Raw genomic sequence first — 15,708 nt, 5'->3', positions numbered from 1 at the left:
GATCTTTTTTGAATTATTTTAGACCATGAATAACCTGGGGCATTTAGGGCATTTAGCTCAAATACGTGCAGGAACCAGAAAGAAAACTGGTGATCCGGCTTCCTAGGACATTCCTTAAACTCTGGGGCTAACCTCGTGAAACTGTAGTGTCAGACTATAGCCATAGAGGGGGGGGGGAAGAGTATTGAAAACTAATCTGGAGTAGTATACTGATCTTGTAGAACTTTCAAAACTTTGAAAGGTTATATTTGTCACATAAAAAAGATATTTCTGGCAGCTTTATAGCTTTAATCTCAAGCTATGATAAATGTTCTAAATCTAAGTAATCTGAAACATTACTTCCATCCATGGAATTTAGTTGGAAGAAAGAGTTGCATCTGTAAATGAGTTAGTTTAAACATAATTAGAGGAACAATTGTCTGTTCTCCTGGTTTGAGAATGAATGGCTTCAAGTAGGATTAGGCAATGAATAATTGTATTTAATGATTTAATTAAGTTTATGAGAAATGATGAAATTAAAACTCCTTTAAAAAAAATAATTATCAAATGTGTAGCATCTTGAATAAGTGAAAGGAAACTACAGATTTTTTGCTGAGCAGGTAAACAATGTAAGAGAAATGTAGGCTCCTCAATTATCATGGCTTACCATATTATTCTTATAGAAATAATTTAGATTAACAATAAAATTCTCTGAATTTTATTAAAGAAATAAATCCCAGTAAGTTGAATGACATTTATTTTCAGGCATGAATACATAGATTGAAATCTATAAAGTGCACAAAACTTTATATAGCTATTCAGAACATTAGCAGTTCACTACAATTTCTATCTGTATAGACATTATAATAGATTAAAATATAATTATGAATGAATTTAAATTTTACCATTACTGTCAATTTTTTAAACAAAAACTGCTACAATCATTTTAATTGTAGCCAGTAAGTTCATAATATCTAATTGGTATTAGTTTACTAAGGATATTGGGCTCTGCACTATAGATACATAATTTAATTAGCAAAATGGATTCTCTGTGCATGTGTGTGTAGCTTCTGCAAAGCAGTGCTTAATGGAAATGACTTGTGTTGGTTGCTAAAAATGTTGGATGTTTCTGGGAACTCGCCCAACTTTGCTGTGTGCTTCTTCCTTATAGTAATAAATGCTTTTTACAAAATCTATCTAGACATTTATCAGCAGACTGAGAAAAAATTGAGTTAGAGGCATAAGAGCAGAAGACACATCATAGTCTGCTATTAATCTGGGACTGCTAAAAGATTCTTAAAATCCAGTACAGCCGGTCCTTGCGCTGAAAGTAGGATTTTATTTTGGGGAAAACAGAATGGAAGCTTTCAAAACCAGCACTTCCTCTGAGCCTCTGAAATACCTACTTGTTTTGTGATCATTCCTTAATGCCTTTTCTATCATTTGCTGTTTCTGGGGGGAATAGAAGAACCTGACTGCAGAAAGACACAATTCAATTTTTGTACAGATGTGGTAGGGAACAGAATAGTAATTCAACATACCACTGATACCTCCCTGGACACTCATTAAACTACTTGCACAGATTCTTCTTATTTTCGAGCTGATCAGCTGCAAAGCAAAGGCAGATCTCTAGTGAATTGTATATTAATTCCATAGACATTTTTAAAGAATAAAAATGGTGGCAGCTGTATTGTTTCCCCAGTTAACCGGAGGAGGTGAGGAGGAGGAGGAGGAAGATAGAGGCTAGAAGTAGCGATGAAGGAGTGATGAAGGTGATGAAGGAGTAACTTTATCAATGGTCTTATATGCTGATGTTTATGATAGATTGTGGCCATCAAGGCAGAGCTTGCATAGAAATTCCTGATGTGTCCATTAGCTGAAAAGTTGGGTATACTGAAATCAATACAGGAATTCTCTCTGCCAGAGGGAGAATGTCTGTCATTCTTTCTCTGCAAATATTACGCAATAGAAGATAGTTATTACCCTGCCCATCCTCTGGTTTCCATGTATTCTGAATTCCATGCCTAGAAATTTTGATTGCATGGAACTCTATATCTGAAGATGTCCAGAGTCAGAATTTACAAACATGAACCTGTTGATGTTTTCTCTGTGTAGGAAAGCTTCAATCTGCGAAAGAAGGTTGCCTCTTAGAGCATGATATTGGAAATTGATAGGGCATTTGGCAAGCTGTCACACTGGTCTCTTCACATTCTCTGGCACTGTGGTTTCACTATCCTGACACATATCTCAGTCATTGACCCAGATCCAACCCCAATTTTGAAGAAACTGCTTTATTCTTTTGTAGGTGCTTGCCTCCATCCTGAGTGTCAAGGACAGCCAGTTCCATATAATTGTGTGCTGGGAAGTTTGGCTCGTTCAAAATAAAAAAGAGGATATCTGCCAGGATAGCCAATTTGATATACTAGTTAAGGCCCAGGCCAAAAAACAGGAAACTGAATTTAGGTTCACCTTAGGCATAAAGGTCAGTTAGGTGACCTTGGGCCAATCAGTCTCTCTCAGCCCAACATACCTCACAGAGTTGTGGGGAAAAGAGAAGGAAGGTATATTTGCTGCCTTGAGTTACTTATAAAGGTATAAAAGCTGTATAATAATTAATTAATTAGTTAAATGAATCAATAAAATAGCCTGAAATTGATAGATTGCAATGAGGGTGGTCAATCTGTATGACAGAGAGCACCATCTTAGAAAGTATGAAGATTTGCTGCTATTATTGTACCTAGTCAACATTTCTTCTAATTAAGCCAGAATTCTTTCATTATTGTGGAAATAAAAGGCAGGAGTCCAGATGCAGCATCTTTCTGCATATATCATTATAAAAATATTAGTATATTTGACCTCTGTTCCTCACTAAAAATAAATCTGAAACTCCAAAGCAGACCCCCATATAATGTTACAAATCTCCAAACCAAGCTCGGAAACTTGCCTGGCCTTTTTGTGAAAGTAAAGCTAATATATTAAAAAGCTGACAGAATGGAGAGAATCACACCTGTTGTGTGTATTTGTAATAAACACACTTTTAATTTAATTTTTTTTTTTACCAAGAACAATCTATTGGAGAAGGTGCTGCTGAGCAGGAAAGCAGGGCCAAGCACCTCATAGAGCCTATCAGTGATAATTGTCCTAGCGTTTTCTTTAAAGTGGATTCAAGGAGGACTGAGTCACAGGATATATTCAACCTGTGTATTTCCTAAGATATCTTGATGTAATGCTATTTTTCAGATATGGCAACAGCTAGTATATTGCTGCTATCTGTTTCTGCCTCAGGGATGTACACAGGAAGATGCTCATCATACTGATGTAAGAGGAGACTTTTTGGATAATTCCCTGCAAACCAGGACTTAACTCCTATATTTACGTATCTCCTGATAGATACCATGAATTACTGGTATCAATTCAAATTCATATCTTTTTTGTTTTAAACTAAAGTGGCAAATTGGAGGATTTCTAAGCAATTTCTTCAAATGTTTTGTCTATGATGACTTCCATCATAGGAGGTCCAGGTCCAACTGGGCATCAAGCAGAACCTCTCCACTGATAAGCTGTTCCATGGTTTCAGATCGTGAACAATGGTGCTGAAGCATCAGCGTTTTTCTATATCATATGTCATGAGCTTGTTAGGTTTGTTACTGAGGAGAATGCCTGCTTGGTCCCACTTCTCAGATCCTGGTTTCCTGATGTGGTAGCTGGATGGTATGATTATATAAAGGAAATATAGAAGGCATGACAGCAAAAGTCATGCTTGGAAGGCAAGTCTTGCCTCCATGATGAATACAGGGTTGTAATATAATCTCTTTTTCTTTTTTCACAGTAGGGAGAGGGATTTGTTTGGCAGCCTGATTTATAGGGGGAAAAAGAGGCTTAACCAAATGCAGGCAGTGATTGGCTAAAGGTTTTCAGAGCTTTGCTATTGGTTAGTTCTCAATGAATGTTATGGATTCACAAACAAGTAAATATGTGTGCTTAAATTGGATCATATTTTTTTCAGATCTAGAAATAGTCACAACATCTGGTCAATCTCTGCTGTATTTTCATTATGGAATTATATAAGACAAATGAAAGAAATACTAGAATTTCCCTAAAATATAAAGTCCAGACATTTTTCTCATTTTCACTTTATATATGGTTTACTCTTTAGTTTTTAATTCAGATCACATCATTTGTAAATATCACTATAACATTGAAAAAATAATATTTGTATCTTTTCCTTTTCACTATTATATTGGTTACAATACACCCATGAACGTACATAATCGCACACATACATGTATCCACATTAAACACACAGAGGATGTTTTCTTGTTTAACTCTAACAAACTCTCACTTAGTCCCCAAATAAATTAATGTAGTAGGATAAAAAGATTTGAGGTAGAAATCTGATGGCATCAGTTTCTTGAGTTGTGAAGTCTCAAGTTCAATTTTTGCTAAAATAATGAATGGACAAATAGAATAGCATTTTTAAAAAACTATGGCTTTACATAAACTACAAGTTTTCAAACAAAGATTAGAACTAAAAACACTAAACAGTGTCCAGTTGTGAAATGTGGGGCAATCTGCTCTATCATTTGAATGAATTGCTATCAGAATAAGAATACTAGCCTGGATTTGACCTTGATAAACATTACGGGAGTAATCTGCATATTAAAAGGGATTTTTAGATAAATTGAAATAAGCTATTTGTCAGGGGAGAAACAATTGTCTTATGGATTGACCGATTGATATAATCATAATCATATTCTAAGTTGTCAGCTATGGTTCAATTTGGTTATAAATGTCTCTTGCAAAAAACTAGAACATGACTCATATGGTAAGAAAGTATATTGAGGTTCAGTTCTCCATTTGTAGTTAGGAATATAAGCTTCCAGAAAAAACAGGCCTTTGTAGATGCTGATTCCCAACAGAATAAACCTTACAATGCAATGTGACTGACTGAGCTGGGGAACCATAATGCCTTTTATACTCCTTTATGGAAACACCAGAAATGAGTTTTGACCTAGAATTACTTAAGCTAATGACCTTATTTTTCACAGACAATGTGCCCATTTGACATAGTCTTGGTAAAAAATATTTTGAAAATATTTTAATGGTTTTTCATAAATGTTATTCCTTTGCATAGGAATACTCAGGATCACTGAGATTCAAGTGACATTGATTGGTTCTATGTTACATCAGACTCCTTAATAATACTAGCTATTACTAATAGTAATTAGTGATATTCTTAACTCACCAAGGCTAATGAAAATATGAGAAAGATATCCAGAGCCAGGAATAAGTTTTGGTATTTCATATACCTTTAAGAACTCTACTTTTCTTTGAACTAGGCAAGCAGGATCAAAACTTACAGCATATTAAAGCCTTCAAAAGATTTTGGATTCAGACCCATTCAGAGCCCAAATTAGCTTCTTAGAGTTTGAAACACCTATTCTTAGTTCATTGGAAATGTTCAACAAATTTCTGACCTTAATGAAAGTATTAGCTCAAAATATTTCAAATTTGAAACATTTTCACACATTTCTATAACAGATATTATTTAAAGCATGGCCTTCGTGAGTGGTGAGAAAAGAATCAGCAGTTCTCAGGACAAAGTTATTAATTTTGTCAATAACCTACAACCATTTAGCTTCAACCACTCAGCTATGAAACACAGGGAAAGGTTGGAAGAAGGAGCAATACATTCAAACTGTTTTGGGTGTAAGAAAGAAATTGCACCCTCTCACTGACAGAGGTCAATCATCTGCTCAATGTAGTTTCTTCAAGTTTAGCAAATAAATTCTTATCTAACCACACACTACACTATGAGTTTAAGAGATTTCTTTGCTTAGCTGTGTAAAGTCAAGAGGCTGAAACTTATTGCTGAAACCTGGCACACAGAGCATAACATATCTACCCCTCTCTCTTACACATATACAAATTCATAATCCATTTTAAATTATAAGGAAAACTTTTTCTCCTGTCTTAAATTATTTTAGATTATCGTGTAACAGTAGTCCAACACTGCATTCTTACGGCAAGGAAGATTTTCAGTCCCAGTACTGTCTTATGAAACAGATTTAAGACTTTGAAAAGTAATATTTATATATTTTATTATTTAGTTATTCTTGTTTTTATTAAAGAATGTTATAGTTTCTTACTATTTGTTTCTTTAGCAGTTTTAAAAAACATAGCCAGAATGAAGAGATGAAAACCAAGTTGCCTAATGCTATGGAGGCTGTTCAAAGTGAAGAAAGTAGCTTAACATGGGAGACCAATTCAAGTAGATGTTCCACATCCCATGCCTCAGAAGCCAGCATTACATCTGGAGTATACAGTATGGAAAACTCATACACAGATTGTTCTCCAGGGAAAGTTACTTTCCTGAAGGAAGAGAGAAAGACTATGCAGGAAAAACTGAGCAATTCAACCCATCAAATGTTAAATGAGAAGACAGAACCAGACAGCCAAGAATGTGATTTTCCTCAGATGTCACTGCTGAAAAAAGCTGAAGAAAGAGAATTTGATCCATCTGATCCACAAGCATGGCCCGCTCAAGTACAACCTTCTAAGATTAAAGACTATTTGGTTCAAATCACACAGGAAGTAGTGACTTCTGGGTCAGAGGAGAAAGAAAATACTCTGATGAAAAAAGGGGAGCTGCCCCTCAAAGGAACAGTAAGAGCCAGGATTCTTCAAATCACTGCTGCATTGGAAGAGAGACATAAAAAGGTTTTCCGAAAGATAAACAATAAAGATATGCCTTCACCTTCAGAGATGATCAGGAAGCCAAGAGAACCACCCAAAATCTTCTCCAGACAAGGCATATCTTTAAGGCACATTGAACAAAACACTGCAGAGAAGAATAACAAGAAGGAAGTTCCGAGTTATAATCTCAGACATGTAGAGACAAAAGGTTCAAAGTCTGCACTTTACAGTAAAGAGGAAAAGAAACCACAGCATTTTTTTCTCCCTAAAACACAAAAGCCTTCAGAAAGGCTACCAAAAAATTCAGCACACCTTAGTGATAAAGCAAAGAAGCCAGCCCCCAAACAATATTCACCTGAAATTCATACCTCACTTCCAGAACTGATTCAACCAGCTGAGTCTGACAAAATGGAAAAAATAGAAAAACAGTCTCTTTCTCCAAATACTTCAAATACTGCACTGGAAGAATCATTTAACTTTGTTGGTGAAAAAAAGGAAATTCAGGATCATATACCAATGACCTTGGAATTTTCTGATTTATTAAAAGAAGTGAGGTCACCGTCAGAGAATCAAGTAACTCAGCCTTGTTCCCCAGTTCCTGTTGAACTACTTCCTTATGTTGAAACAGAAACAGAAAATCAATCTGACTCAGTGGGAAGAGTGTTATCAGAAACTTCGATTCAACATGTACAGCACCCTCATAATATTGTAGCTACTCACTGTGAACCTGTAAGTTGTAACTTAACTGAAGTTAGAACTCAATTTATGGAATCTACAATTCCTTCAAGACTGGAGGTCAAAGGCACATCCTTAGGGCAATCTGTTGAAGAAGACAAGCAAGAGGTTTCTCTTCATTCAACTGAAACCCCAGATACTAACCTTGAGAAGGCAGAATTACCCTCATTTGTCAGAAAAATAGAAAAACAAGAAAAAGAACAATTATCAGAGAAATCTTCAGACAAAGAAAGAATGCAGGAACAATTTACTGTGCTTTTACAAACAAAATCAGACCAGCCATCCTGGTCTTTGGTTCAGGAGTCAGAAGCTCAAGAAACTGAATCTGCATCAGATTTAGCAGTTATGAATGCTGAATCTGAAGTGACCGATTTAGCTGAAATTAGAAATCAAACTATGGACTCCACAATTCCTTCAGGAATGGAAGTCAGTGGCACATCCTTGGAGTTTTCAGTTGAAGAAACAGAGAAACAAGAGGTTCCTCTTTATTCAACTGAAACCAAAGACACCATCCCTGAAAAGGCAAGATTACTATCTTCTGTTAAAGAAGGAGAAAAGCAAGAAGAAGAACAGCTGGCAGGGCAATATTCAGAAAAAGAGCAGTTAGAGGACAAAATAACTTCACCTTTTGAAACAAAATCAGACCGGCTACCTTTGTTTGGTTGTCAAGACCACAAGTCTGAAGCTCATGAAACTGAGCCTGCATCTCATTTAGCAGCAAGGCATGGTGAATCTGAAACATCTGATTTAGCTGAAGTTAGAAATCAAGGTATGGACTCTGCAATTCCTTCAGAAATGGAAGTCAGGGGTACACCCTTAGAGCATTTAGTTGAAGAAGCAGAGAAGGAAGCAACTCTTTTTTCAACTGAAACCAAAGATGAAATGGCAAGATTACCATCTTCTGTTAAAGAAAGAGAAAAGCAAAAAGAACAGCTGGCAGGGCAATATTCAGAAAAAGAAAGACTACAGGACAAATTAACTACACCTTTTGAAACAAAGTCAGACCAGCTACCTTTGTTTAGTTATCAAGACCATAAATCCGAAGATCATGAAACTGAACCTATATCTGATTTAGCAACTATATGTGGTGAGCCTGAAGTGTCAGACATATTTGAAATTAGAAATCAAGCTATAGAATTCAAAATTTCTTCACAAATGGAAGTTGAAGGTGCGCCCTTGGAACGTTCTGCTGAAGAAGCCAAGAAGCAAGAAGTTCCTCCTTATTCAACTGAAACCAAACATGCCATCTCTGAAAAGGCAAGATTACCATCTTCTGTTAAAGAAGGAGAAAAACAACAAGAAGAACAGCTGGCAGGGCAATATTCAGAAAAAGAAAGGTTACAGAACAAATTAACCACACCTTTTGAAACAAAGTCAGACCAGCTACCTTTCTTTGGTTGTCAAGATCACAAGTCTGAAGCTCATGAAGTTGAACCTGCATCTCATTCAGCAGCAAGGCATGGTGAACCTAAAGTATCTGACTTAACTGAAATTAGAAATCAAACTATGGAATCCACAATTCCTCCTCAAATGGAAGTCAAAGATGCGCCCTTAGAGCATTCTTTTGGAGCAGAGGTTTCTTTTTATTCAACTGAAACCAAAAGTGCCATCCCTGAAAAATCAAAATTATCATCTTCTGTCAAAGAAGCAGGAAATGAAGAAAAAGAACAGCTGGCAGAGGAATATAAAGAAAAGAAACAGTTACAGAATAAATTAACTACACCTTTTGAAAGGAAATCAGAACACAAATCCAAAGTTCATGAATCTGAACCCACATTTGATTTAGCAACTATGCATGGTGAACCTGAAGTGTGTGATTTAGCTGAAATTAGAAATCAAGCTATGGAATCTACAATTCCTTCAGAAATGGAAGTCAGGGGTACACCCTTGGAGCATTCTGTTGAAGAAACGGAAAAGCAAACACTCCCTCTTTATTTAACTGAAACCAAAGAGGCCATCCCTGAAAAGGCAAGATTTTCATATACTATCAGAGAAGGAGAAGAGCAAGAAATAGAACATTTGTCAGAGGACTCTTCAAACAAAACAAAGGTGGAGGATCAATTCCAAAGAAAGTCAGGCTATCTTCCCTTGGTCCACAAACCAGAATGTGAAGAAGCTGAACTTGCACCTGATGTAGTTTCCACAACACAGGAAATCTGTAATACTATTGAAGAACCCACTGGACTTTCAGAGTCTTCTTATACTATGGTTAAAGAAGAAGCCACAAAAGAAGAAAAAATAAAATCTGACTTGCCAAAGCCAGCTGCTCAGACTCGGCCATCTCTGACCACCGTCTCAGAAGGAAAACATGTAAGAGATAAAACAGAGACTCAATTTGCCTCAGCAGAATCTTTGTGTCCAGATTCCACACTCTCAGTTCCAAACACACAGGAGGAAATGGCTCAACAACATTCTATAACACCAGCACACTCAGAACCAGAACATCTTGTTATCTCCAAATCCATAAAGGCACTACATGGACCTGAAGAGATATCAATTCTCAGTGACAAAGTTATTGAACCACTCAGCTCATCAGAACAGTTGCTATCTACTTCATCTTTTCTCACTGCCAATGTGGAAATGCATGGAACACAGCCACCCTCATTAAAGACTACTGCATCATTGTTTGAACAGCCAAACGCTAATATATTCTGCCTGCCTCAGCAAATGAAAAAACAAAGTAATCGGTCTGATTCCACTGAATTAACTCCTTTGATAGAAGAAGCACAATTTTCTATTGGGTCTTTCCAAAATGCTGAAACAACAAAAGAAGAAAATCTGTCCTTGTCATCCACAGAGGTTCTAGCAAAAGAATTAGTATCTAAATCAAGGGAGCCAGAAATTGGCATAGGTACAAAAACAGGGCAACTTTTCCCAACTGTATCTGCACAGCACCCAGGTGAAGCACCTGTTCAAATGCAAGAATTGAATTTAGAAAATCAGCTGCAATCCACTATAAAAGTACAATCAGATTTTGAGAAACAAGATAAATACTCTTGTGAAATAAGTGAAGATCGATTGAAACAATCATTGAAATCTGAATCAAGACAGCATTTTATACAGCAGAATTCTACTGTTTCATCCCAGCTGGAAGGAACAACTGCTTTGCATTCTGTCAATGAAATGCATAAGGAAGTTATGCAACCCGATAAACCTATCATCAAGCCATTGCAACCTGATTCATTATATCCTGGTTTTGAGCCATCACAGACAGATGCTGTTCAGCAGCAAACTCTTCAGCATTTATCACAAACACTTCTACCCATAGAAGTGGATACAGTGCAGATAGGAAAGGAAAAGGAGATAAATGGGATCCAGCCTCCTTTGCCCACAACTAGCCAGGATTTATCTCAGTCAGTTTATTCAATGGATTTGCAAGAAAATCAAGATATTTCAGGAACTGCAGCCAAAGATTCTGAATTTTTAAGCATGCAACTCAATAAGGTTGATGCAGAGCACTATGGCACTGCTGGTCCAGAATCAAAGCACCTGGCAAAATATGCTGTTGAACCTATAACTGCACAGTTGGAGACTTCTTCCACAAATGAGATGCACTTCATGTCTGAATTGGGAAAACATTTAGATGCATCCTTTCCCATTTCAAGCACAGAAGGAGAAGGCCTTCAAATGCCTATATTTGTGACAGCAGAATCAGAAGATGAACAGCCAATATCAATTAAAAAAGAGAGGGAAGAAACTAAATGCAGTGCACCCATAATTCCAACATCCAAATTAAAAGGTTCTGCTTCAGAAACACAGGGAAATCAAAATGATTTGTCTGAGACATTAAATGAGGCATCTGAATCACCACCATTAATTTTATCATTTGTCCCTGATAAAATAAAGCCCCAGGCAATACTTATGGGGGCCGGAGTAAGTTCACTACCAGCCTCACAGCAATCAAATTCTATTTCTTCAGAACGTATTGACAAAATTGAGATAGGAAAAAATAATTTCCCTTTCCCTGAGTCTCAAGATATATTGTTAGATTTACCATTCCTTACAACTTCCTCTATAGAGGAGATCAGCAAAGAACCACTGCATTCATCCATGACCACAAAAACTGTGTCCGAGGAATCCAGATCTGAAGCTACATCTGAAGAAATAAACGAACAGTCTCCTATTTCTGCAGCATTGTCTGCAGAACATGTTTTTGTTGAACATATTTCATCTTGTGCTGCTTCTGAAAAAGAGAAACAAGTGCAGTCTCATTCAATTTTCAACGAAGAACCAATGGATGTGGCTGCTAGGAAAGCAAATATGGAGGATACTCAGTCTCATTTGCTTATTACTCCACATTCTGAAACCAGGAGCCAGGATAGCAAACTATATAGTCCAGTGGCATTGCAATCAGAGCAGGAAAATCTCACTTTAATGAATTCTACTGAAGAAAAACCCAAGCAAGAAACCCTTTTATATTCATCTTCCACCATACCTCAAGAAATATTATATTACCAGGAAGAAAAAGAAGACCAAAAACCAAGAACGTCTCAGACTGAATGTTCAAAAGACCAGGATGCTCCATTAAAATATGACAACTTGTTGCAATCAGTAAAAGAATCAGAGTTGGAAGAAATTCAGCTTTACTGTTCTGCAACTGTTCAAGATTCATTCCATTTGGCTGATATGAATCTCCAAGAACAAGAGGATCATCTGCCTAAAACTGGAGAGGTAGATTCTGGTGTTCCTGTATTATCACAGTTGATGGATGATGCAGAAAAACAAGAAATGCAGATAACATGGTCTGAAGCTGCTCAAATAGAAGATAAACCATCTGTTTTGTCAGAAAATGAAATGAAACCGAACAGGTATCCATCATTCACTGCATCCCTGGATACAAAACAGTTAGATTTATCTTATTCAAAACAACCAGAACTCTATTCATTTGAGGGACAAAATCAGACTTCTGAACAAGAACCACTCATTTCATCTCTTTTCACTAAGAAAGTGAAAGAGCTAGAAGAGAATTCATATCCATCTTTAGTCTTAACATCTTTGTTGAGCCCATCCAACTCTGCTACATTGGATCCAGAAAGGAAACAAGAAAATCAGCCATGTACAACTGTAATAACAAAGGAGATGCCAGAAGAACCCATGTCCATTGCTACATTCCTTCTTTCTGAGGCAAAGACAATAGAAACATTTTCCCCCCAGATCTCAGAAAAAGAGAATTTAGATACTCAAGCTCCTTTTGGGGATGCTGACTCAATAAATGGTTCAACTGTGCTTCCTGAGAAAAATGCAGTGGCAGAGAAGAAAACTGAGTTTTCTCCAACACAATTTGAATCAGAACCCCAGGTAGACAGAATCATTAGTACAGAACATATTTCAAAAGCAGAAAAAACAAAACATTTGCCTACCATGGAGGATACTTTGAAAGTGCCTGAAAACTATTTGAGTAAAGAGAAGGAATTCAAAGATCAAGAGAAATTGAGAGAAGAAGCCATACCAGCTCCTGATCTTGATCTAAGAAAAGACATAGTTAATATTTCTGAAAGTTGTGAAGTTGTGAAAACTAATGTTCCTCTCATTTCCTCTGTTGATAGAAAAAAGATTATACTAGAGGCGGTAGAAACCATTTCATTGTTGGAAACAAAAGCATGTAATGATACTAGAGATGTAGTTGTTGATAAGGAACCTTCAGTTGACAAACCAAATAAACAATATACAGAGGACTTAAAGGTAGATCACCCTGAAATGACAGCAAATGAATCAAAGGAACTTGAAAAAGAGAAAGGTATTAAGGAAAGCACAGAAATCAAAGAGGTTTCTGTTATTCCAGAAAACAAGAATGATAATATTTTTAATCATACCAATATTGATTATGTTGAAAAGGATACTTTGACTGAAAATACATCCTTCACCCAAACAGAAAAAGAAAAGTCTATTCAGGACACAGAGAGGCCATTTGATAATATAGATAAACAATATGTGGAAGCGACATATCAAGTAGCAAAATCAAAGAATATTTTGGAGTTGTCTTTATTAGAAAGAGAATTGAATGAAGCCTCTAATGGAATGATAGAAAAACAAAATGCAACAGCTACCTATCAAGACACTTCAAAAACAGCAAATGAAATTAAAATTATTGAAGCTGTTGGGGATGATGATAACTTAGCAAACACTAAGGCAGTCTTATTTAATACTGAGAAAGATGAGCTGTCTCAGTCTCCAACTGCTTCCTTGCCAATGACTGTAGTGGACTCTGAGGTTCTAGAGATGCCACCTGCCTTGGCATTTTTATGTAAAGATTTCTATGAAGAAGCAGTGGATGATTCTAAAAAAAGTAGCCACAAATGTAAAGAAGTGAAGGATATTGATCTGCCTTTTCATATCAGAGATCATATTCCAGATGATGGGATTGAAATGCATCTGGAGAAGGAAATTCTTAGCGATTATACTCCAAATAATGTGGAAGAATCCAAGAATGAAGACATTTTAAATGGTCAGTCTTTTAAAGAGGAAACTTTAACCCAACCAAAAGTCACAGAAGATGCTTACGAACCAAATGCAAAAAAGAATAAGTCTGCAGATATTCATCCTGATCTATCTGGCCAAGTGGAGGAATGTCTGAGTGATACACTTACATATGGGGTAACTGAGATTGTGAGTGACATAAAAATTAGGATTTGTCAGCCAACACATGCAATTCCTTTTGGAAGAGACTTCTATAGCTCAGGAGCCAATAATGATGACAGTAGTCAGAGAAATGAAGAAGAATCCTTACCTGATGATCCAGGCCAGCTGGTACCAGAAGAAACAAGTGATGAGGAGTCCAGTCCAATACTTGATTATGCAGCAACTGTATATCAGACTGAATCATCTGGGCAAGATGGATCAAAGAATGATGCTGGATATGCAATCATCCAAAACCAACAGTCTGAAATAAGAGAAGTTCATGGAATGGATGAAGATGTAGTTGTAAAGACTGCCAAAAAAATGGCACAATCTCATGAAGGATTAGGTCAGGCTGAGAAGCAAGATGAAAGTCAACTAGAAGATACGTATGTTTTAGTTGAGTCCCCAATACAAGATACATATGTTTTAGATCACAAAGATCTTCCATGTTGGGACATTGAAGTGCAAAAATCTGAGAGCAGAACTGGAGAAAATAGTGGCCAGCATCTAATGCAGATTGACACAGCAGACCAGTTAGCAGCAGAAGTAAAATCTGATAACCAATTTGAGGAAGTTGACTATTCTCTTTTGTCGCATGATTTTGATATCTACCCATTATACTCAATAAAAGAGGAAGAGGACAGTGACATTGAAGAAGATCTAGCTGAGCTCTTGAACTATGAAGTGGTTACCCACGATGATGTCTTTCAGGAAGAAATCTCTTCAGAAATAGCTCATGAAGAACTGCTTTTTGATGATAAAGAATCCCTAGATGGCATTAGTGATACTTATGAATTAGTGAATGAAGGAGAGGCAAGAATGTATGCTGAAGAAAAGTCAGCTGAATTGCTTGATCTTGAAATGCTACAAAGAAATGTACCAGAATATGAATTTCTACAGAAAGAAGTTGATCAAGCACGTTTGGATACATACTGCTATCAGTGCAAATGTCCCATCTCCTCTGAGGATAAGCTTTTTGAGGAGCATAAAGACCATATTGTAGACGATTTGGGTACAGCTGTGACTGTATTAAAGGTAAGACATTAAAAATATGCAGTTATACTGCTCTTTGTTCTCACTGACATATGTTAGTGTTTAAAATAGATAAAAGCAGCAATAAATATCTAGTGCCCTCTAGATGTTTTGACCTTTAATGCCTGTTGGCTCTAGACAATATGGCCATTGGCAATATATTGAGGTAAAGAACATCTGAGGGCACCAACATTCCTGCAAGATGAAGAAAGTAGACACTTATCAGTAATATAAGACAAGATTTTATGCTTAATATGATGCATAATTGGCTTGCAGGAATAACAATTCTTCTTAAAATGGCTCAGAAGCAAGGGATATATTTCCATAGTTGTTATTTTTCCCACAGAAACTGAGGTTCTGTCTCTTTTTTTCTTGAAATATGAAGACAGGTAAAGAATATGTAGTAATGGGAAACACTATATTTCCCAAAATTAGAACCGCACTGTGATTTTTTTTTATAAAATCAGAAAATCTCAGAATCTGATCCTAAACGTTCTAGGTAATTTCTGCTGTGATTCTTAGTTTAGAATGTTGCTTTCCCAGTTGTTTAACTGTTGATCAAAATTTTTCAATCCTTCTCTGAACCTTTTAAACCTGGTTTATTTTGGATGGACTACCATTGCACATATTTTACTTAGGTATCTCTTG

The 15,708-nt window shown here is 36.4% G+C and overlaps 1 protein-coding gene across 1 annotated transcript in view; it reads left to right on the top strand.

The window, feature by feature from the left end:
* CMYA5 (cardiomyopathy associated 5) overlaps positions 1 to 15,708 on the top strand; it is a 62,965-nt gene that overhangs the window by 1,539 nt on the left and 45,718 nt on the right. Inside the window, exon 2 of the mRNA XM_015816424.1 lies at positions 6,144 to 15,063. Coding sequence (XP_015671910.1) covers positions 6,144 to 15,063 — 8,920 coding nt within the window. The remainder of the gene's footprint in view (positions 1 to 6,143; positions 15,064 to 15,708) is intronic.

This window comes from Protobothrops mucrosquamatus, unplaced genomic scaffold (genome assembly GCF_001527695.2).
Source record: "Protobothrops mucrosquamatus isolate PMUCROS unplaced genomic scaffold, P.Mucros_1.0 scaffold450, whole genome shotgun sequence".
NCBI lineage: Eukaryota > Metazoa > Chordata > Lepidosauria > Squamata > Viperidae > Protobothrops > Protobothrops mucrosquamatus.
This window is presented reverse-complemented; position numbering and strand designations above follow the sequence as displayed.